The sequence below is a fragment of the Chrysemys picta genome, chromosome 2 (genome assembly GCF_011386835.1).
Source record: "Chrysemys picta bellii isolate R12L10 chromosome 2, ASM1138683v2, whole genome shotgun sequence".
NCBI classification, from domain to species: domain Eukaryota; kingdom Metazoa; phylum Chordata; order Testudines; family Emydidae; genus Chrysemys; species Chrysemys picta.
The window spans coordinates 284577-307130 of record NC_088792.1 but is presented as its reverse complement, the minus strand read 5'-3'; the positions used below and the strand labels follow the sequence as shown (position 1 = coordinate 307130).

Genomic DNA, 22554 nt, shown 5'->3' with positions numbered 1-22554 from the left:
GTGGATCCAGCCAGCAATTCTTCCTTGGTTGAGAGCCCCACCAGCCCAGAAAGGAACTCAGAGGAAACTAATTTGGTTCAATGAAATTTTATTGGCCTGGCAAACTGCCAAAGTCTAACAAAGGCAGAGCCCTGAGCCCCTCACAGAGAGCCAGGTTCCACCAGCCCAGGATGGATCTTCACTGGGTTTTGGAGAGTTGTTCCCTAGATTTACCCCTGCTCAGTGGGAAGATTGCAAATCATAAAAGAGGGACTGACCAACCTTCCGCCAAGAGCTGCTGGAATCAGCTGGTGCCAAAGTATGTGTGCAGCAAGAAGGAAACATTGATTCTGTAGCTGAACAATTGCAGTGAGGTGACCCCTGCAAGCCAGCATGACCCTATCCCCAGTCCAAACTAGCCCAGGCACCTCTCTGCAGTCATGTCCCACTCGCAAAAAGAGGGGACATTGCAAAGACTGGGGTGAACTCTATGGCAGCAGTGCCTCCATGGACACCCCTGGTCTTTGGTACCAGCGTGAATCTCTTCACCCTCAGGGGGATATGCAGGGCTGCGGAGGTATCTCTGGAGCTCTCCTAGGGATAAATCAGTGACCACAAACTAGTGGTAGAAATCGGGTACAAAGCAGTCTTAACCCAGAGAGAATCATAGAATATCAGGGTTGGAAGAGACCTCAGGAGGTATCTAGTCCAACCTCCTGCTCAAAGCAGGAATAATCCCCAACTAAATCAAAGAGAGAGGAGTGACTGTGCAGCCAACGTGATGGAGGAGAGACTGAGGTACTTTCTATCCAATGTCCCACAGATGAGAGCGAGATTACTTCAGAGGATTAAGAACCATAAAAGACATCTCATAAAAGGGTGATACATGAAATCTGTGCCTGCCCCTGGGTGCTGGAGATAAGCAGAGAGCCTCATGCCATGGAGCCCATGCCACCATGTCAGGAACAGAAGGCAATGACTAGACATGGGATTACACCCCACACCCAGTATCTGACATCCTCCTGGGAGAGTCACACACACATCGACCAAGAGCAGGCAAAGCGGGTGTCTGGCTCTTTCTTACACTTTGGCAGCACTTGTACAGCTTGTCTTTCCAATAACATCTCACTGAACTGAATTTTATTCCTGGCCCATCCCCCAGGAGATGGATCAGAGTGCATGTCCCCAGGGAAATACAAGCATCTGTCACCATGGGGAGCGGGGGGGAAGCCAGGAAAATCCAAACAAACACTAATGAATGTGCTACTTCTGCCAGCCCCCTGTCTGGCTTCCCATCTGCACCTGGCTGGAGGAATCAATGTCAATCAATGCACAGTGCTGGGAAAGGGGTTGGAAGCGCATGAGAGTCTGGCTCTAGTATCAGAGGGGAGCCGTGTTAGTCTGGATCTGTAAAAGCAGCAAAGAGTCCTGTGGCACCTTATAGACTAACAGACGTATTGGAGCATGAGCTTTCGTGGGTGAATACCCACTTCGTCAGATGCATGCGTCTGACGAAGCGGGTATTCACCCACGAAACCTCATGCTCCAATACGTCTGTTAGTCTATAAGGTGCCACAGGACTCTTTGCTGGCTCTGGTAGTGAGCAAAAGCCATCGGTGTCAGACCCCATCTCTGATGAGGTGGGAGAGGTTTGTCAGTCAGATCGTGTTCCTAGGGCTCAGTCTATCAGCACCAGGCCCTGTGTCCAGCCTGGTGGATGGCCCACCCCGAGATTAGAGGTTTGTCAGTGTCAGGATCTCTGCTTGGCTAGAGGCCATGCGTGGATCAGATGTGACACACAGCTGGCCCTGCGTCACAGGCTTGCAGAATGGCTGGCAAACTGTGTTGATAAAAGGCAACAGTGTTTATGGAATGGACTTCTGTAAGGCATGTCAACTGGTGCCACAGGACATTCTGATCAAAAAATAGAATTATACAAAATTAACATGACACATACTAAATGGATTAAAAACTGGCAAAGTGACAGATCTCAAAATGTAACTAAACAGGGAATCATCATCCAGCAGGTATGTTTCCAGTGGGGTACTGCAGGGATCAGTTCTTGGCCCTAAACTATTTAATATTATTAGTGACCTGGAAGAAAACAAATCATTCCTGGTTAAGTTGGCAGATGACAAAAACACTGAGGGAGAGATAAATAATGGAGCAATCTGGACCACTTGGTAAACTGGGCACAAGCAAACAATGTGTGTTTTAATCTGACCAAATGTCCTTACCCAGCTAGGAACAAAGAATGAAGACCGTATTTACAGAATGGCAGACACTATCCTGGGAAGCAGTGACTCTGGAAAAGACTTGAGTCCTGATGACCCTGATGGGAGGAGGGATAGCTCAGTGGTTTGAGTATTGGCCTAATAAACCCACGGTTGTGAGTTCAATCCTTGAGGGGGCCACTTAGGGATCTGGGGCAAAATCAATACTTGGTCCTGCTAGTGAAGGCAGGGGGCTGGACTTGATGACCTTTCAAGGTCCCTTCCACTTCTAGGAGATAGGATATCTCCATTAATTTAATTTAATTTTTTTTTAATTTAATGACTAATCAACTGAACATGAGCCCCCGGCCACCACTGTGCACAAAAGGGCTAATGCGATCCTTGGAGGTATAAATGGGAATATTGAGTAAAAGTAGCAAGGTTACACTACCCCGGTATTTGGCTCTGGTGCATCCACTGCTGCAGTACTGCCTCCAGTTCTGGCGTTCATAATTCAAGGATCATAGAATGATAGGAGTGGAAGGGCCTTGAGATGTCATCTAGTCCGGTGCCCTGCACTCGTGGCAGGACTACGCATTATCTAGACCAGGGGTTCTCAAATTGGGGGTCAGGACCCCTCAAGGGGTCACATGGTTCTTACATGGGGAATCACCAGCTGTCAGCCTCCACCCCAAACACTGCTTTGCCTCCAGCATTTATAATGGTGTTAAATATACAAAAAGTGTTTTTAATTTATGAGGGTCACATTCAGAGGCTTTCTATGTGAAAAGGGTCACCGGTACAAAAGGTTGAGAAACACTGATCTAGACCATTCCTGAAAGGGGTTTGTCTAACCCAGGGGTAGGCAACCTACAGCACTCGTGCCAAAGGCGGCACGCGAGCTGATTTTCAGTGGCACTCACACTGCCCGGGTCCTGGCCACAGGTCCGGTGGGCTCTGCATTTTAATTTAATTTTAAATGAAGCTTCTTAAAAATTTTAAAAACCTTATTTACTTTACATACAAAATAGTTTAGTTATATATTATAGACTTATAGAAAGAGACCTTCTAAAAACATTAAAATGTATTACTGGCACACAAAACCTTAAATTAGAGTGAATAAATTAAGACTCGGCACACCAGTTCTGAAAGGTTGCCGACCCCTGGTCTAACCAGCTCTTAGAAATCTCCTGTGATAAATGAAGGGGGGGGGGGGGGAATAGCTCCCTTTTATGGACACCCAGCCAGCGAGTAGATATAAAATCCCTCTTAGTAGCTGTTCTCTAATTGCTCTACCTGTAGAGGGTTAAAAAGTCTCACTGCCATGCATAGGTAAAAGGAAGCGAGTGGGCACCTGGCCAAAATTGCCAATGGGAAGGCTAGAACTTTTTAAAATTGAAAAAGCACTCCCCTTTTGTCTGTCTGTCTGTTCTCCCGGGGAGAGGTGAACAGGGCAGCAGCTATGCTGTAAGAAGCTTAGGCCAAGTATAAAAAAATCATCAGTATCATAGCTAAAAACTACTTATTTAAAACCTCTGATATGTAAGTAGATCAGGAAATATCGAGGAAGATGCAATTAGGTTTATGCTTTTTGTTTCTTTATGGTTTGTAGATTCCTCTGTGCTAACCTCAGGTACTTTTGTTTTGCTTGTTTGTTTGTTTTTTTAATAAAATTTATCTATTTTAAGAACAGAATTAGATTTTTGTGTCATAAGAGGTTTGTGTACATGTTTAATTAGCCGGTGGCAACAGCTGATTTCCTTCCCCCTTCCCCCTCAGCTCTTCCCCAGGGGTGAAGGGGCTTGAGGGTATCCCACAGGAAGGAATTCCCAAGTGCGCCTTCCTGGGCTCTCAAAGGGGTTCTGCACTTGGGTGGTTGCAGCATTTACCAATCCAAGGTCAGAGAAAAGCTGTAGCCTTGGGAGTTTAATACAAGCCTGGAATGGCCAGTATTAATTTTTAGAATCCTTGCGGGCCCCCACCTTCTGCACTCGAAGTGCCAGAGTGGGGAATTAGCCTTGACATCTCCAATGATAGAGATTCCACAACCTCCCTAGACAATTTATTCCAGTCCCTAAGCACCATGACAGGAAGTTTTTCCTAATGTCCAACCTAAACCGCCCTTGCTGCAATTTAAGCCCATTGCTTCTTGTCCTACCCTCAGAGGTTAAGAACAACCATTTTTCTCCCTCCTCCTTGTAACAACCTTTTATGTACTTGAAAACTATCATGTCCCCTCTCAGTCTTCTCTTTTCCAAACTAAATAAACACGATTTTTTTAATCTGCCCACAAAGGTCATGTCTGTTTTCTAGACCTTTAATCATTTTTGTTGCTCTTCTCTGTACTTTCTCCAATTTCTCCACAGCTTTCCTGAAATGTGGCGCCCAGAACTGGACACAATATTTCAGTTGAGGCCTAATCAGCACGGAGTAGAGCGGAAGAATTACTTCTTGTGTCTTGCTTGCAACACTCCTGCTAATACAAGAAGGATAGTGATAAATTGCATCAGGTTCAGAGAAGAGCCTTGACAATGATTAAAAGACTGGAAAACCTGCCTTATAGTAATAGACTCAAGGGCCCAGATCCACAGCAATAGTTAGGCACCTAAACTCATTCAGCACCTAAGTTTTCAGGGTAAAAGTTTCTTCGCCACCTATGTTTGTATTTCTGGGCACGTGAAGTGCTGCTGCCTCCCCTCTGGGTGTCCAGATACCTGTCTCCCACCTAAGGCCCAGAGCGATTCACAAGCCAGGCAAGATAACCAACCCTTTGGCTGCCTAAAGTCACATGCAGGGCCTAATCCGGTAGGCATGCTCAGAGGCTGCCTACTGGATCAGGTTCCAATCAAAATCCAGGAAGAGGAAGAGGTGGTGGTAGTTCTATTATACTGTGGAATAATACTTAATAGATATAAAGCTAGAGAGTGAGAGAATGACTCTGCAGTCCAGTGGTTAGGGCACGCTCCACCCCCTGGGAGGTGGGAGACTCCAAGTACAGTCCCCCTGCACCAGTCACTCTTTAATGATTTAATCCGCAGTGGAACAGCTTCAAAGAGAGTGACTGATGGTGCCCGCATCAGAATATCCCATAGCTTCCCCATCCAAGCACTCTTTTGAGAGGTGGGAGACCCCTGTTCAAATCCTTTCTCCAATTCTGGCAGAGAGGGGGGAATTGAACCTGGCTTTCCCACATCCCATCTGAGTGCTCTAGCCCCTGGATTAAGTTATATGCGCACCACCTCCTCTTCGGGCTGTTTTGTGTAGAAATACTCAGGATACTAAGCCCCCTGCCTCTAGGGGCAGGATTCATGGATCACTAAGCAGAGACAGGCGACTCCTTACAGCCTGGACATGGGTGCCTGAGAAGGGATGGACTTAATCCACACCCTTCTCATTGGCATCTCCCTCCCTCCCATGCTGGCTTTTGGGGATTGCATTCTTAGGCTAACATCTCTCCCTATTCATCATATAGGGAGCCTACGCACCTAACTCAGGCTTTGGGGATTGCAGTGTTGTTCCTGTGATTTCCTAGGCCCCGGGATGCTCAGCATTGCAATGCCCAAGTACCTTTGTGGATTTCACCCAAGGAGCTCAAACTATTTAGTTTAACCCAGAACAATTTAACGGGTGACTTGATCAAAGTCTGTAAGTACCTACATGGAGGACAGAAATTGGACAAAGGGTTCTTCCATTGAGCAAATAAAGGCATAACAAGATCCAATGGCTAGAAGCTAGACAAATTCATACTAGTACTAAGGTGCAAATTTTTAAGAACAACATTGGAACTTGTCAAGGGTTGTGGTGGATTCTCCATCACGTGGATGCTTTTCAAGAAGATATGCTCTAGTTCAAACAGGAATTAATGCAGGGAAGCCAGGGATTGTCAGCCTAAGTATGCTTGGTCCAGGGGACTAGACTAGCAGAGCTTTAGGTCCCTTCCTAAGGCCTGGATGATGCAGGTGGCCAGACTGGATGATCATAGCGGTGCCTTCGGGCTTTATAATCTATTCCCCTTAATTTATTGAACTCTAATTTAGCTACGATGGGCATATCTGGAGCTGCTGTGCAGTGACCAGAGGAGTATGAGGTGTGTGCTTGACATTACTGCCCCTTTGCTCTTGGCCAGTGAGCATGGAATGCCTGCCACAAGGAGGCTCTCTGGAGCCATGAGAGCACCTTGTGTGCATGATAGTTTGTGGTTATTGTACAACTGTCCAAATCAGCCCTTTGCTGCCAGGTTGTGTTGGTCCCTAGCCCTGGACAGGCACAACTCACACACACTGCTTGAGCTTCAGCTGAGATATGACATTTAGTAACAAGCTGTGAGTGGTTGCTCACCCCTTTAACATAGCCAATCACACTACATCTGGGACACAGGCTGTTATTCTGAATAATCTGGTCAGATTTGTACATTGTTTTTGTTAAAAGCATTCTCTTCCCCCCACCCACTTCAACTGCACCCCAAACTTCCCAGGCCCCACTGCTGGCCTTCTGAAGATGGGTGTTCAGCATGATAAATCCTTAAACCTGTCATGTAGTCAGACCAGTTTAATTCCTAGAGTAAGGGCACAAGAGACCATGCTGACCAGCCAGGCTGGCCTCCTGCCTAGTCCAGGGAAGAGAATCTCAGGCAAGGATTCCTGCATCCCGCCCAGAACATCTGTTTGAGCTACAGCAAGTCTGTTAGAGAGACTCCATGTAACTGAGAATCCACCACAGCCCGTAGAGAAGTTCTTCTAATGATTAGTTATCCTTCCTGGTAAAAAATTGTCTTGCTTCGGCTCCCAGCCCTTCAATCTCATTCTGCCTTTGCTAGATCCAAAAGGCATCTATCATCAGAAATCTCTTTCCCCATATAGGTACTAGTAGACCATGATCAAGTCATCTCTTAAGTTTCTTTTGCACAAATTCAGTAGCTGGAGCTTTTGAAGTCTCTCACACTAAGAAAAGTTTTCCAGACCTCAAATAATTCTTGTACTGCTTCTCTGAAAACTTTCCAATTCACAATCATTGTTTTTGAAGTGTTGACAGCTAGAGCTACACCCTAGGAGCTCATGTTTCCTCTTAACTCCTTTCCAGAGTCACTTCTTTCCAGAATACAGCTCCCTATTCCGTTAAATGTGACCTACATTCTTTGTGGCTAAGGTATGACCTCACATTTGGCTGTACAGAAACACTGTTCAGATAAACTCAGCTTTCTGTGTATTTCAAATAATGTTGTACAACTGACCTGTCCCCCATTATTATTTACCACCCCACAAATCTTTGTCATCTGCAAATTTTGCAAACAGTGATTTTATATTTTCTTCTAGATCATTCGTAAAGATATTGAAGCACATTGGTTGAGAACAGCTCAATGCAGGACCGCACTAGATGATTCCCTATTTACTAGTTGGAAATCTCTTATCCAGTTTAGTTTATTTAGAGCAGGGGTCGGCAGCCTTTCAGAAGTGGTGTGCCGACTCTTCATTTATTCACTCTAATTTAAGGTTTTGCGTGTCAGTAATACATTTTAACGTTTTTAGAAGGGCTCTTTTTATATGTCTATAATATAGAACTAAACTATTGTTGTATGTAAAGTAAATAAGGGTTTTTAAATGTTTAAGAAGCTTCATTTAAAATTAAATTAAAATGCCGAACCCCCCCCCCCCCCCCAAACCGGTGGCCAGGACTCGGGCAGTGTGAGTGACACTGAAAATCGGCACACGTGCCATAGGTTGCCTACCCCTGATTTAGAGTGTGGCAAAGTGATTTTGTGCAGTGCTCATTTTTAGTCCCATATGACATTCTGCTATGTCAAATACCAAGACAGCTACCTCTATCAAAAACAAGATTACAAGCTTCTTGATGTTTGGTTTGCAGGTTATTTGTCTTCTGAGCTGTTTACTGTGGAAGTAGCCTTTGCAGGAGTAAAGATTTTAACTTCTTCACTTTTGACAAGTTTCTTTCACTCAGTGTAAAGTACATGCAAATGGATTATTAGCCTATTCTGGAAATTGGCAGAGCCTCCATGCATGGGCTGAGGAGATACAGGCACTAATTCCCTTCTAAAAACCTCCCAGAAAACGAGAACACCGAAGACTGGATTTTGGCTTCCTTTCAGCCCAAGGAGTAAGGGAAAACTGCCCAGCCCAAGATACATAATCTTGATTGCTAAAGGAGCTGCATTATGTCATATTCAGCTAAGTCAGTAAGAAGATAAAGGCATGTAAGTGCCCTGGAAAAGTACAGAATTTTAGATTGTTTTTAATTTAACATTTCTTATTTATTGCACGTCTGAAATGAATGTTACTATTGTATCAACTCACCTCAGTGCCTCTGTAGCTCAGTTACTCAGAGTTGCCTCATCCCCCAGTTGTACTTATTTGTACTGGAAGACTATCCTGTACTAACAGGGGCATTTGGTGTCAGTAGGAAAGACATTTCCCCCAGGTCCAGCCCAGGGTGCCAATAGGGCCCTGTGTCATGCACTAAAACCCAAGCAGCTCAGTGCTAGCTGAGAGCTGGTTCCGTGCTCTCACGCCCAGTGCACCTCACAGGAGGAGGAAGGAAAGCGGGAGACTGTTCTTCCCTCTTTATTGACTGATGGATTCTCAGGCAGATCTGGTAATTACACTGTTAAATAATCATTAAAAAACAAACCAAGGCCTGAGGAGTTTGAAGTGAAGTTTCTAAACTGAAGCAGAAAGTTGTGGGTGAAGGGTGAGAAGATGGGCTAGGATCTCCACTTCTGTATCACTGCAAGTCAGATTCCCTACTGCCATCACCATGACTCCAGCCTATTGGAGTGGAAGGTCTGGTGTAGGATGAGACACCATCCAGCTGTGGATACAGTTGCCTGAATGCAGTCGGAATAGAAGGGAAGGGGTTGTCCAGATGTAGAGATACAGGGAGGGTCGAGGAGAAGCAATGTTGAAGCAATGCTAAACAGAACCACAGAGATAGCAGCAGAGTCCGATTCCAGTCAGCAGGAGGGTGGGTCAGGCTGGCTGGCCACTGTGTCAGTCTCCAGGGAGAGCACCTGACCGACCCCTCCCGCACTCACACGTTGTGGGTCTTTTTGGTGAGCTGGGGCTCCTCGTCCACGAGTTTTGACTTGAGATGTTCCTTGTAAGCGAGGATGTCACCCTGCCACTTCGTGATTGTCTGCTTCTCGCAGACCCAGATCTCTTGGGCAACCTGAAAACATAGGAAGGTAGTCCTTAGAGCAGCTCTGCCTCAGAGGGGCACAAGGTGGGGGATTCCCTCCCGATCCCACATGGGGGTTCAAGCTCCCTTTTCCCCTTTTGTCCAGCCAAAGCAGGCAAGAGTTTGCAGCTGCCAGCAGCTCACTAACTCAGCTAAGCACACTCATAGCCATTACGCCAAATTAGGTGATCAGCATAACAAGCCACAGAATCTCACCCAGGAATTCATGCATCCAGCCCATCACATCTGGCTGAGCTAGGGTGGGTCTGACAGAGACAGATGCCCACTCCCAATTTACTGGCTGAGAACAGCGCTTGATGAACCCCACCCGCCCTTACCTGTTGGATGAGCCTGAAGTCATGGCTGACAAGCATCATTCCTCCCTCAAACTCGTTGATGGCATCTGCCAGAGCATCTATTGTTTCTATATCCAAGTGGTTGGTGGGTTCGTCCAGGAAGAGCATGTGGGGATTCTGCCAGGCCAGCCACGCGAAACACACACGGCACTTCTGCCCATCAGAGAGGTTCCGGATGGGGCTCACCTGTCAAACAGACACTGCTTACAGCTCTGCAGAGGCACAGACTCCAGGGGCAGCACCTCTGCACCACTGCAGGGCAGCTGCAGTTGGCTCCTGCCTTGACTAACCCTTCCCCCACCACTGCACCAAGGGTCCTGCAGATTTCTGAAGCAGAAATAGGGGGCAGTCAAAGATGCTGCTCATGCTTGAAGTCCCATCAGGTACAGAATTAATTTATGTCATTATAGGGGTGTTAGTCACATTCTACCCACAGCCCTAAATTCTGCCCTCAGTTTCAGAGTGACTGGATGTTTCTACTAGAGCGACTAGCAGGGAAAGTTAATTCCACAAAGCTAAAAATAAGTAAGAGCCAAATCAGCTGGAAGTATTTAATCAGAAAAATTTGAACAATAATTGGGAATCATTTAAGAAACACCTTTCTAGATGCCCAAAAAGCCACAAATCGAGAAAGGTGGCCAAGCTGGTTAAAACCCAACTGTGGTTTAGAGGGAAAATGAAGGCAGCTATAAAAAAAAGGAAGAAAGGGGAAACTGATATAAATCAATATGAAGTCAGAAATGTGGAATTGTAGAAAATTGATAAGAGAAGCAAAGGGATTCCAGAAGAAATCTATGGCCAGCAGAGTTAAGGAACATAAGAAGGAGTTTTGTTTAAAATATGTTAGGAACAAAAGTTTCCTGACAATGGGACTGGTCCACTATTATGTGGACATGGTAGAATCATCAATAATATTGAAATTTTTGCCTTTTCTGTATTAAGCACGTGTTTGACTTGGTAACATGATATTTGTTTGAAAACTAGAACAATAAAATTAACATGGCACACATTAAATTAATAAAAACTAACTGATAGCTCTCAAAAACGCAACTGAAAAAGGAATCATCATCAAGCAGTTGTGTTTCCAGTAGGATTCCACAGGAAATTGTTCTTTACCCTATGCTATTTAACATTTTAATCAATGACCTAGAAGACAAAAGTCATCACTGATAAAGTTTGCAGAAGACACAAAAATTGGGGGAGTGATAATGAAGATGACAGGTCACTGATTCAGATCAACTGGATTGGATTGCTTGGTAAACTGGGCATAACTAAATAATACACATTTTACTACAGCTAAATGTACATCTATACATTTAGGAACAAAGTATGTAGGTCATACTTATAGGATAGGGGACTCTCTATCCTGGGAAGCAGTGACTGAAAAAGGCTTGGGGCGGGGGGGAGGGGAGGAAGAGATGGTGGATAATCGGCAGAATGTGAGCACCCAGTCAATGTTGTGGCCAAAATGGCTAATACGATCCTGGGATGCATAAACAGGGAAATCTCCAATAGGAGCTGTGACGAGCAGGGAGCAGGGTGGATTTGACCTGGGAATGGAGCCTGGGAGTTACATTGAGCTACCTGAGCTGTAACTTGAGCCAGGAGGGGGGGTGGGGGACGTGACACCTTCTGCCCCAGAGACTGAACAAAGGAGAGGAGGAGCAGAGGGGGGGGGGGGGGGGGGGAGAGCTGCTGGAGGGTTTTGGGACATCTTCAGTTTTGGGCTGGGAGGTGCAACGCAGGGAACCCCAAGCTGGGGTCTAAGCTCCTTGCGCTCCCCAAGAGGACTTGATTGAGGGGTCCTGGTTGTACCTACGAGCTCTGCTGTAGACTGTGTTCCTGTTATCCAATAAACCTTCTGTTTTACTGGCTGGCTGAGAGTCACGGTGAATCGCAGGAAGCCGGGGGTACAGGGCCCTGCGTCCCCCACACTCCGTGACAGGAGCAGAGAGGTTATTTTACCTCTGTATTTGGCACTGGTGTGACCACTGCTGGAATTCTGTGTCTAGTTCTGGTGTCCACAATTCAAGAAGGATGTTGATAAACTTAAGAGGGTTCAGAGAAGAGCCACGAGAATAATCAAAGATTTAGAAAACCTACCTTATAGTGATAGACTCAAGGAGCTCAAGGTGTTAGCTTAACAAAAACAAGGTTAAGGGGTGACTACATGGGGAGCAAATATTTAATAATGGGTTCTTCAAACTCGCAGAGAAAAATATAACAATCCAATGGCTGGAAGTTGTAGCTAGACAAATTCAGACTGGAAATAATCCATAACACTAACAGAGTAATAATTGTAATAATCCATAATTCTGAGTAATTAACCACTGGAACATCTTACCAAAGGTCGGGGTGGATTCTCCATCTCTGACCATTTTTAAATCAAGATTAGATGTTTTTCTAAACATCTCTGCTCTAGGAATTATTCTGGGGCAGTTCTCTAGCCTGTGTTATACAGGAGGTCAAACTAACTAATCATAATGGTCCCGTCTGACCTTGGAATCTATAAAGCTGCTAAAGCGAGATGACTCAATTAGTCCAAACAAAAAGGGCTACTGATATAACTCAGCGACTAAGTTAATATGCCTAGTAAGCACGAGAAGTGTGGGACTGGAAATCAAACAAAATTTATATGTTGGAAATCAGACCTACTTGGTGAACAAAATAATGAAAGGACAGGCTATTTCACCCATCAATCTCTTTTGTAGTTTTTAAAGGGAAAGACTTTGGGAGGAAATTTTAAGGGACGACAGATGGGCTACCATGACAATTGCTGACTGCCCTCTGACTCCTGGGATCCACTGTAATATCAATGGACCTTTGTCATCCTGACACCAAGAAATTTCCTGGGTGAAGAAAGACCCTGATGTCATTGCCAATCCCACTGGCATGGGCTGAATCCCAAACACCCCCACCCCCCACCCACCAACGTGTCCACCTTACTACTATATTTTCCTCTCTCCCCCCTTTTGCCTTCTGTCTAATAAGAGTGGCTTAGCTGGGCAAGACTGCATCTTTTCCAACACTGCAACCAAAAAGGTGGCTAAATGCAATGTCCTGAACAGCCCTACACTGGTACAAGTTTGCCATGTCTCGAAGGGGCTGAGAAGACGACATTCTGTGCCCCTGTTTTTCCAGTAGTGAGGTTGAAAGTGAGAATCAGCATCAGATACAGAAGCTCTATCTTTGCTGTTCTGTTCTTTCCCCTCTAGGAAATGGGATTAGACCTTAACAACTGCCCATTTCAACTAACTTAGTCATTCTCTTTTCTCCAAAAGGAGAAAATCATCTATAATACCAATAAAGAGACAGGTAGCTGTGTGTGCACAGGTGTTTTTCATTCTAAAAACCCTTTCTCCAGCTAACGGGAAAGGGAACAAGGGATACTGTTAAAATGAAAACTATACCTTTCACATTTGAAATACCGAAAAGAAACAGTTAAAAGTATCTTTAATAAAAAGGTTAAAAAACAAACATTCTTAATGGTGTTTTCCATTGTATTAAGCAGACAGACTCTGTATACCACACTCCAAACCTTGTTTAGGCCCATACATTCCATCTAAATAAATACTACAGAACTCCATTCCAGAGAGTGGCTGCAACTCGAGACAAGTTCATACCACTTTGTACTGTGACCCAAATATCAGATCTAGAACCAGGCAAGGTCAGGCTGGGTTAATATATGGATGGGAAACAAAGCAGACACCAAGTCCATCACAGACAGATCTGAGAATAATCCAAAAATAAGGGGGGAGTGAAGAGTGCAGTGTAGCCGCTCAGTTCCCTTCCAACCTCCAGTGCAAAAGATGCCTCATCACAAAAAATCTAGTCCACATGGACCCTGAGGTGAAGGAAAGAAGGATCCTACAACTGGCCTTCAGACAAGGACCCTGTCAACTAATGGACCCGTTTCTTTCTGTTTAGGTACCGTGCTACACCAGATAGTGGTTATGGCCAACAATCGAATAGTCAGAGTGACCTGTGTTGAACATGCCATGTTTTCATTCCCACTAAAGACAGAAGAGATTTCTTGTCCATGATGTGTAAATTGGTGACCATCCACGGGATGATAATCTGTGGGCTGGAAGTGCAAGCATCAGTACTACATAGCATCCAAGCACACAGTCTTTGGTATATTGATAAAGGAAGCTTGAGACCAAGGGAAAAATAAGTATATGGCTGGCAGAATTGAGAACAATAAGGAGGAATCTTTTTCTAACTATATCATGAATGAGAGAAATCCTAGCAATTGCGCAGGCCCATGACTTGATGAAGATGGTAAAACTGTTAATGAGGAAGAGGCAGTAGTCTTAAATACATAGTTCTGTATCATATCTGGAAAAAAGCAGGCTGTAGTCACATCACATGAATAAACTACTTTTTAGTCCATTAGTACTAAGTGTAGCCAATGATTTTAGTTTATTCTTGATTTATTGTGTGATGTATATATGAATACATATATGTTATATCATATAGATTCATTGTAGGATTATAGAAGTATAAGATTGATCAGTATTTAGGCCCTGTCTACAATACCGGGGTATGTCGACCTAAGTTACACAACTCCAGCTATGTGAATAACGTAGCTGGATTTGACGTACCTTAGGCCGACTTACTCCGGTGCCTACACCGTGCTGCATCGACAGGAGACACTCTCCTGTCAACTTACTCTTCTTGTTCCGGTGGAGCACCAGAGTTGACAGGAGAGCGATCTGGGGCTGATTTAGTGGGTCTTCAGTAGTTAAATCAGCAGTTCTCAAACTTTTGTACTGGTGACCCCTTTCACATAGCAAGCCTCTGAGTGAGACACCCTCCCCCTTATAAATTAAAAACACTTAATATATTTAAACACTGGAGGCAAAGCAGGGTTTGGGGTGCAGGCTGAGAGCTCATGACCCCCATGTAAGAACCTTGTGACTCCGAGGGGTCCCGACCCCCAGCTTGAGAACCCCTGCACTAAATTGACCCCCGGTGCATTGATTGGAGCAGTGTCGATCCCCGGTAAGTATAGACATGCCCTCAGAGGGAATCATGTATTAGATATAAGACAGACAAGCTGAAACGCAAGAACCTGTAGGCTGAGGCTTGCAAGATTTTAGCTTAGCTATTTTAGGCCTTGGAGACAAGAAATGCTGACACAAATAAATGACCAAGGAATAACCCGATGCCCTGAGATGATGGGAAAAGAGGTACCAAATGGTGATATTGTGAAAAATTAGCCAGAAGATTAATTTTAAATCATAAAAATGCTGTAAAGGCACATCTGTTGTCAACATGTGCCTTAACCACAGGATACAGGTTGTGTCTCAAAGCTTATGAGAATAAAAAGAGAATGTACACAGCCTATAGAAATCAGGGTTCCTTAAGTTTCTAGGGTACATCAGACCAATAAAGAAAAAGAGGGTTGACACTTTTATGGACATGTGCAGAATGTAGGAATAGGCAGAATCACATTATAAAAAGGGGGTGCCCAGAGCAGGAAAATTGAGATTCCCATAGGAAAAGTCCAGCAGGAACCATCCCTCTACTGATGATCAATCCATGAAACACCCATCAGACCCTAACACTATTGTTAAGGGTGTGAGTATAACTATATTTGTAACTATATGCTTGGGTAATCATAACTTTTTAATTGTAACTTTTATTAAAGTTGTAAAACAGACTAGACCTTGTACTTGTGAATGTCTGTGTGGTCACTATCCTTGGTCTTCATGTGTGCCTAGAGACATCTGGAGCAAGTAGAACAGGTGACTTGAAACTATAGCCACCAGAGTCGAACCCACAATGGTGTAATACCACATTCTAAAATTCACTTAAAATAAAAAAAAGTCTACCTGAGGATATTAAGAAGTCTCTACTAAGGTTAAAATATTTTAAAATCAATATAGAGTTCTAGAATAGCTGATTGAGATGATATTTGCCCACTGATGTTAGTTTTTCATAAATCTTTAAAAGCTGGGGAACTGGAAAAGCTGACAGGATTCAAATCAGTAAAAAAATTAGAAGATGGGGAACATAATACCATTTTTCTTTTTTTTTTTTTTTTAAATGAGATTACAGGTTTGTCTGACAAAAGTAACTGGGTAGAAGTAGTATTCTTGATTTTTGTAAGGCCTTTGAATTAGTACCATGCCACTGATCAAAAAAATTAGCATTACACAATATCAATAAGGTACACATTAAATGGATTAAGAACTGGCTAACTAATAGATCTCAAAAAGTAGTCATCAATGGTGAATTATCAAATAAGGATGTTTCTAGTGGGGTTCTGCAGTGATCAGTAGTAGGCTGATCACTGCTGATAATCCGTGGATGACAAAGATTGGCAGAGTGAAAGTAAGGAGGAGGACTGGGCAGTTACATACAGCCATCTGGAGTACTTTGTAAGCTGGGACCATTCAAACAAAATGCATTTTAATACAGTCAAATGCAAAGTTCTTCATCTAGGAACAAGGGATGCTACAGTGCTACAGAAAACAGGACACTATACCTGAAAAGCAATCACTCTGAAAAGTATTTAGGGGGTCATAGTGGACAAGCAAGTCAACATGACAAGCTTCTTCACACACTAACTCACCAACCTAGCGAGGAGAGCTTTAAACAAGGTTCAAAGGGGGCAGGTGATGAAAGCCCACAGTAAGCATAATTAAGGCAACCTTAACAGAGGGGCTAGATGGCAAGGGTCGGGTGAGAGGACATGGAAAGTTACAGTAAGGTCAGAGGAGCAATAAGAGGGAAATCAGTGGAGGAATCTATTCAGCATCTTGGATGTCTATACACAAATGCAAGGTGTATGGAAAATGAATGGGAAGAAGTGGAAGTATTAGTACACAAGCTAAATTATGACATAATTGACATCAGAGACTTGGTGGGATAAGTCTTATGACTGAAATAGTGGTATAGGGGGGTATAGCTTGTTTTGGAAGGACAGGCAGGGCAAAAAGGGAGGAAGTGTTGCATCAAGAATATACACACTTGTTCTGAGGTCCAGAAGGTGAGTGGCAGACCAGTTGAAAGTCTCTGGGTAAAAAAAGGGGTGGGGGAGGGGGAAGAGAGAATAGTAGACTCCTACAATGATGTCACTCCTATAGACCACCAAATCAGGAAGGGGAAGTGGATAAGACATTTCTGGAACAAACAGAAATTTCCAAGACACAAAATCGAGTAGTTATGGGGGAAATGTACCCAGATATCTGTTGGAAAAGTAACATGGTGAAATACATCATGTCCAATAAGTTCATGGAATGTATAGGGGACACATTTTTGTTTCAGAGAGTGAAGCAAGTAGCCGGGAATAGCCTTTTTAGACTTGATTCTGACCAACAGGGTGGAATTGGCAGCAAATCTGAAGGTGGAAGGCAATTTGGGCGAAAGAGATCATTAAAATGGTAGAGTTCGTGATTCAAAGGAAAGGAGGGAGCAACAGCAGCAGAATAAGGACAATGGACTTCAAAAAAAGCAGATTTTAAACAAACTCAGAACTGGCAGGAAAGGTCTCATGGGAAGAAAACTTAAGAGAAAGGATTTCAGGAGATCTGGCACTCTCTCAAGGAGACAAGATTAAAAAGGCACAACTCCAAATTGCCTGAATGCGAAGGAAGATAGGAAGACTAGTAAGACGCCAATATGGCTCCATCAGGAGCTCTTTAATGACCTGGAAAATGAAAAAGGAATTCTACAAAAGGAAGTGTAAACATGGACAAATTGCTAAAGAGGAATACAAAAGACTAGCATGAGAATGTAAGAACAAAATCAGAAAGGCTAAGGCACGAAATGAGTTACATCCAGGAAAGGGCATAAAAGGCAATAACAATAGGGCTTTTTTAAAATACATTAGGAAAAGGAAACTCCTCTACCTTAGTAAGGAAGTAGAGCTAACAACAGATAATGTCAAGGAGGCTGATATGTTTAATGCCTATTTTGTTTCATTCACCACTAAAAAGGTTAACGGTGACCAGATACACAATTCGTATTAACAAGGGGGGAAATGAACACAAGCCAACATAAGGAAGGAACAGGTTACAGAATATTTAGGTAAGGTCCTCAAGGAATCAATTATGAAACATTTAGAGGAAAGGAAAGTGATCAGGAACAGTCAGCATGGATTCACGAAGGGGAAGTCGTGCCTGACTAACCTAATTGCCTTCTATGATGAGATAACTGGCTCTGTGGATGAGGGGAAAGCAGTGGATGTGTTATTTCTTGACTTTAGCAAAGCTTTTGATACTGTCTCCCACAGTATTCTTGCCACCAAGTTAAAGAAGTATGGGCTGGATGAATGGACTGTAAGGTGGATAGAAAGCTGGCTAGATCGTCGGGCTCAACGGGTAGTGATCAATGGCTCCGTGTCTAGTTGGCAGCCGGTTTCAAGCGGAGTGCCCCAAGGGTCGGTCCTTGGGCCGGTTTTGTTTAATATCTTTATTAATGATCTGGAGGATGGTGTGGACTGCACTCTCAGCAAGTTTGCAGATGACACTAAACTAGGAGGCGTGGTAGATACACTAGAGGGTAGGGATCGGATACAGAGGGACCTAGACAAATTAGAGGATTGGGCAGAAAAAAACCTGATGAGGTTCAACAAGGACAAGTGCAGAGTCCTGCACTTAGGACGGAAGAATCCCATGCACTGCTACAGACTAGGGACCGAATGGCTAGGTAGCAGTTCTGCTGAAAAGGACCTAGGGGTCACAGTGGACGAGAAGCTGGATATGAGTCAACAGTGTGCTCTTGTTGCCAAGAAGGCTAACGGCATTTTGGGCTGTATAAGTAGGGGCATTGCCAGCAGATCGAGGAACGTGATCGTTCCCCTTTATTCGACATTGGTGAGGCCTCATCTGGAATACTGTGTCCAGTTTTGGGCCCCACACTACAAGAAGGATGTGGAAAAATTGGAAAGAGTCCAGCGGAGGGCAACAAAAATGATTAGGGGTCTGGAGCATATGACTTATGAGGAGAGGCTGAGAGAACTGGGATTGTTTAGTCTCCAGAAGAGAAGAATGAGGGGGGATTTGATAGCAGCCTTCAACTACCTGAAGGGGGGTTCCAAAGAGGATGGAGCTCGGCTGTTCTCAGTGGTGGCAGATGACAGAACAAGGAGCAATGGTCTCAAGTTGCGGTGGGGGAAGTCCAGGTTGGATATCAGGAAAAACTATTTCACTAGGAGGGTGGTGAAACACTGGAATGCGTTACCTAGGGAGGTGGTGGAGTCTCCTTCCTTGGAGGTTTTTAAGGCCCGGCTTGACAAAGCCCTGGCTGGGATGATTTAGCTGGGAATTGGTCCTGCTTTGAGCAGGGGGTTGGACTAGATGACCTCTTGAGGTCCCTTCCAACTCTGATATTCTATGATTCTATGATTCTAAGTTAGATGTAGTCATGTTGGCATGGCCTGATGAAATAGGGTACTTATGGAACTAGCTGAAGCAATCTCAGAACCGCTAGCAATGATCTTCAAGAACACTTGGAGGATGGACGAGGTCCCACAGGACTGGAAAAGGGCAAACATAGTACCCATCTTTAAAAAGGGTAACAAATTATAGAGCAGTCAAATCTAACTTCAATACCTGGAAAGATATTGGAAAAAATTATTCAACAATCAATTTGTAAGTACCTAGAGGATAATAGGTGACAAGGAACAGCCAGCATGGATTTGTCAAGAACAATCATGCCAAATCAACCCAATGTCCTTCTTTGACAGGGTTACTGACCTAATGGATAGGAGGAAAGCAGCAGATGTGATGTATCTTGATTTTAATAAGGCTTCTGACAGTCCCATGTGACAGTCTCATAAGAAAACTAGGGAAATGTGGTATAAATAAATTTACTATTAGGTGGGTGCACAACTGATTGAAAGACCATACTCAAAGTCGTTATCAGTGGTTTGATGTGAAACTGGGAGGGCATATTGGTATCAGTCCAGGGTCCAATAGTACTATTCAATGTTTTAATTAATGATGACTTGTATAGCAGAGGAGAGTATGCTTACCAAATCTGCAGATGACACTAAATTGGGAGGGGTTGCCAGGATTAGAATTTAAAAGGGCCTTGGAAAATTGGTCTGAATTCAACAAGATGAAAATCAATAAAGACAAGTGGAAAGTTCTACACTTAGGAAGGAAAAAAAAAATCAAATGCACAACACAGGGAATAACTGGCTAAGTGATAGTACTGCTGAAAAGGATCTGGGGATTATAGTGGATTCATATTCAATTTGTGATCAACAATGTGATGCTGTTGTGAAAAAGGCTAATTCTGGAGTATGTTAACCAGAGCATTATATGTGGGACATGGGAGGTAATTGTCCCACACTACTCTGCACTGGTGAGGCATCAATGGGAGTACCGTGTCCAGTTCTAGGCTGCATTCCCGCTAAGCTGTGCGGTCGGGCAGCCGCCCAGGAGTTAGTCAAGTGCCATGCACTTGATTAGCAGAGCCACACACAGCAGCGTGTGTTCAGGTGCTCCTCCCCCCGCTGCTTTGCGGCCACTTTGCTCCTGCAGCTGCTCCCAGGACCCTCCTGCTGGCTGTGCAGAGCGGGGTGGGTGGTTGGGGGGGGCGGGGGGGAGAGAAGAGAGGTGCTGATGTCAGGCTGTCCCCTGCACCCCATCTCCACCATGCAGGGGAGAGGTGACAGGGCTCAGGACTTGCAGCAGCTCTGAGGTCTGAATGAGCCTTCCATCCAGGCAGTAAGTGTGTGCCTTAAATAGAGCGCACGGTCCCTCAGAGACTTCCCCAGCAGCCAACACTCAGTCTCTCCCCCTCACCCCTGCCCATGTACCCCATCTCCGCAGAGCGCGGGAGAGGGGACATGGCTCAGGGGGAGCAGGAGAGCTTTCAGTGAGTGCCTTAAGGAGACCGTGCACGGTATCTCACAACCAGCACAGACAGACAGTCTCTCACACACACACCCCTCCCAACACATACTTGTATTATTGTTGTTACTACTTCTTGCACATATATTCTCTGTAATTATATTCTTTCAAAGTGTGTTATTTTAGTTTTTTGACTAGTCTATGCATTTCATAATTTTTATTTCACTTTTACACTTAAATTTAATTATTTGAGCAGTGAGTTCTAAAATGCCTCACCTGTCCTGGCTCAAATAATTATCCCTATTGTAACTTTTTAAAAATACACCTCTACCCCGATAGAACGCTGTCCTCAGGAGCCAAAAAATCTTACTGCGTTATAGGTGAAACTGCGTTATATCGAACTTGCTTTGATCCGCCGGAGCGTGCAGCCCCGCCCCCTGGAGCGCTGATTTACCACGTTATATCCGAATTTGTGTTATACCGGGTTGTGTTATATCGGGGTAGAGGTGTATATATTATATCTAGGTTTTTTGTTTCTACTAGTGGCGCACATCCCTACATACCTCTGTGCACATAAAATTTATTCTGCACATGGATGGAAAAAATTAGAGGGAACATTGATTCTAGGTGCCACATATAAGGAAAAATGTGGACCAAATGGATCGAGTCCAGAGGAGAGCAACAAATATGATAAGGTGTAGAAAACCTAGGGTGACTAGATAGCAAGTGTGAAAAATCGGGACAGGGTGGGGGGTAATAAGAGCCCATATAAAAAAAAAAGCCCCAAATATCAGGACTGTCCCTATAAAATCGGGACATCTGGCCACCCTAAGAAAACCTGACCTATGAGACAAGGTTAAAAAAAAATGGGCATGTTTAGTCTTGAGAAAAGAAGACTGAGGGGGGAACTGATAACATATGTGAAGACTATTAAGAGCTGTTATAAAGAGGACTGTGATCAATTGTTCTCTATGTCTACTGAAGGCAAGAAGTAATGTATTTAATCTGCAGCAAGGGAGATTTAGATTAGATATTTGGAAAAATGTTCTAATGATAAAGGGATAGGAAATCTGGAATAGGTTGTGGAATCTCCATCACTGGAGGTTTGTAAGATCAAGACGGACAAACATGCCAGAGATTCATAGATTCTAAGGCCAGAAAGGACCATAATTTAGTCCGATCTCCTGTATAACAGGCCATAGAACTGCCCCAAAATAATGCCTAGAGCAGATCTTTTAGAAAAACATCCCGTTGTGTTTTAAAAATGGTCAGTGATGGAGAATCAACTACGACCTTGATAAATTGTTCTAATGGTTAATTACCCTCACTGTCAAAAATTTACACCTTATTTCCAGTTTGAATTTGTCTAGATTCAACTCTCAGCCACTGGATCACATTAGACATTTCTCTACTACAACGAAGAGCCCATTACTAAATATTTGTTCCCCCATGTAGATATTTATAGACTAATCAAGTCACCACTTAACCTTCTCTTTGTTAAACTAAATAGATAGTGTTATTTTACAAGGCATGTTTTCTAATCCTTTCATCACTCTCATGGCTTCTCTCTGAACCCTATCCAATTTGTCAACTTCTTGAATAGTGGGCACCAGAACGGGACAGTGTTCCAGCAGAAGTTTCACCAGTGCCAAATACAGAAATAAGATCATCTCATTCCTCCTACTTGAGATACCCCTGTTAATGCATCCCAGGATCACATTAGCTCTTTTGGCCACAGAGTCACACTGGGAGCTAATGTTCAGCTGATTATCTGCCACGACCATCATATCTTTTTCTGAGTCATTACTTCCCAGGACAGTCTCCCATCCTATAAATGTGGCCTTCATTTTCTCTTTCTAAATGTATATGATCATCCCTCACACTTCTCACTGATGAGATAGAATCATAGATTAGGGTTGGAAGAGATCTCAGGAGGTCATTTAGTCCAACCTCCTGCTCCAAGCAGGACCAACCCCAACTAAATCATCCCAGCCAGGGCTTTGTCAA

General features: G+C 44.0%; 1 protein-coding gene and 1 long non-coding RNA gene across 3 annotated transcripts in view; one reads left to right on the top strand and one right to left on the bottom strand.

Moving 5' to 3' along the window:
• Nucleotides 1-8751: 8751 nt before the first annotated feature.
• The window catches only part of ABCF2 (ATP binding cassette subfamily F member 2), a 32421-nt gene continuing 18618 nt past the window's right edge, over nt 8752-22554 (bottom strand). For both annotated transcript variants that reach the window (XM_005289725.4, XM_065582506.1), the window contains 2 exons: nt 9719-9922; nt 8752-9371 (listed from right to left, as the gene is read on the bottom strand). In XM_005289725.4, the coding sequence (XP_005289782.2) occupies nt 9234-9371; nt 9719-9922 (342 nt within the window). In that variant the 3' untranslated portion in view covers nt 8752-9233. The remainder of the gene's footprint in view (nt 9372-9718; nt 9923-22554) is intronic.
• Nucleotides 15764-19964, top strand: LOC135981224 (uncharacterized). The gene is made up of 2 exons (XR_010598156.1): nt 15764-17778; nt 19100-19964. It is a non-coding gene; the product is annotated as an uncharacterized LOC135981224 (long non-coding RNA).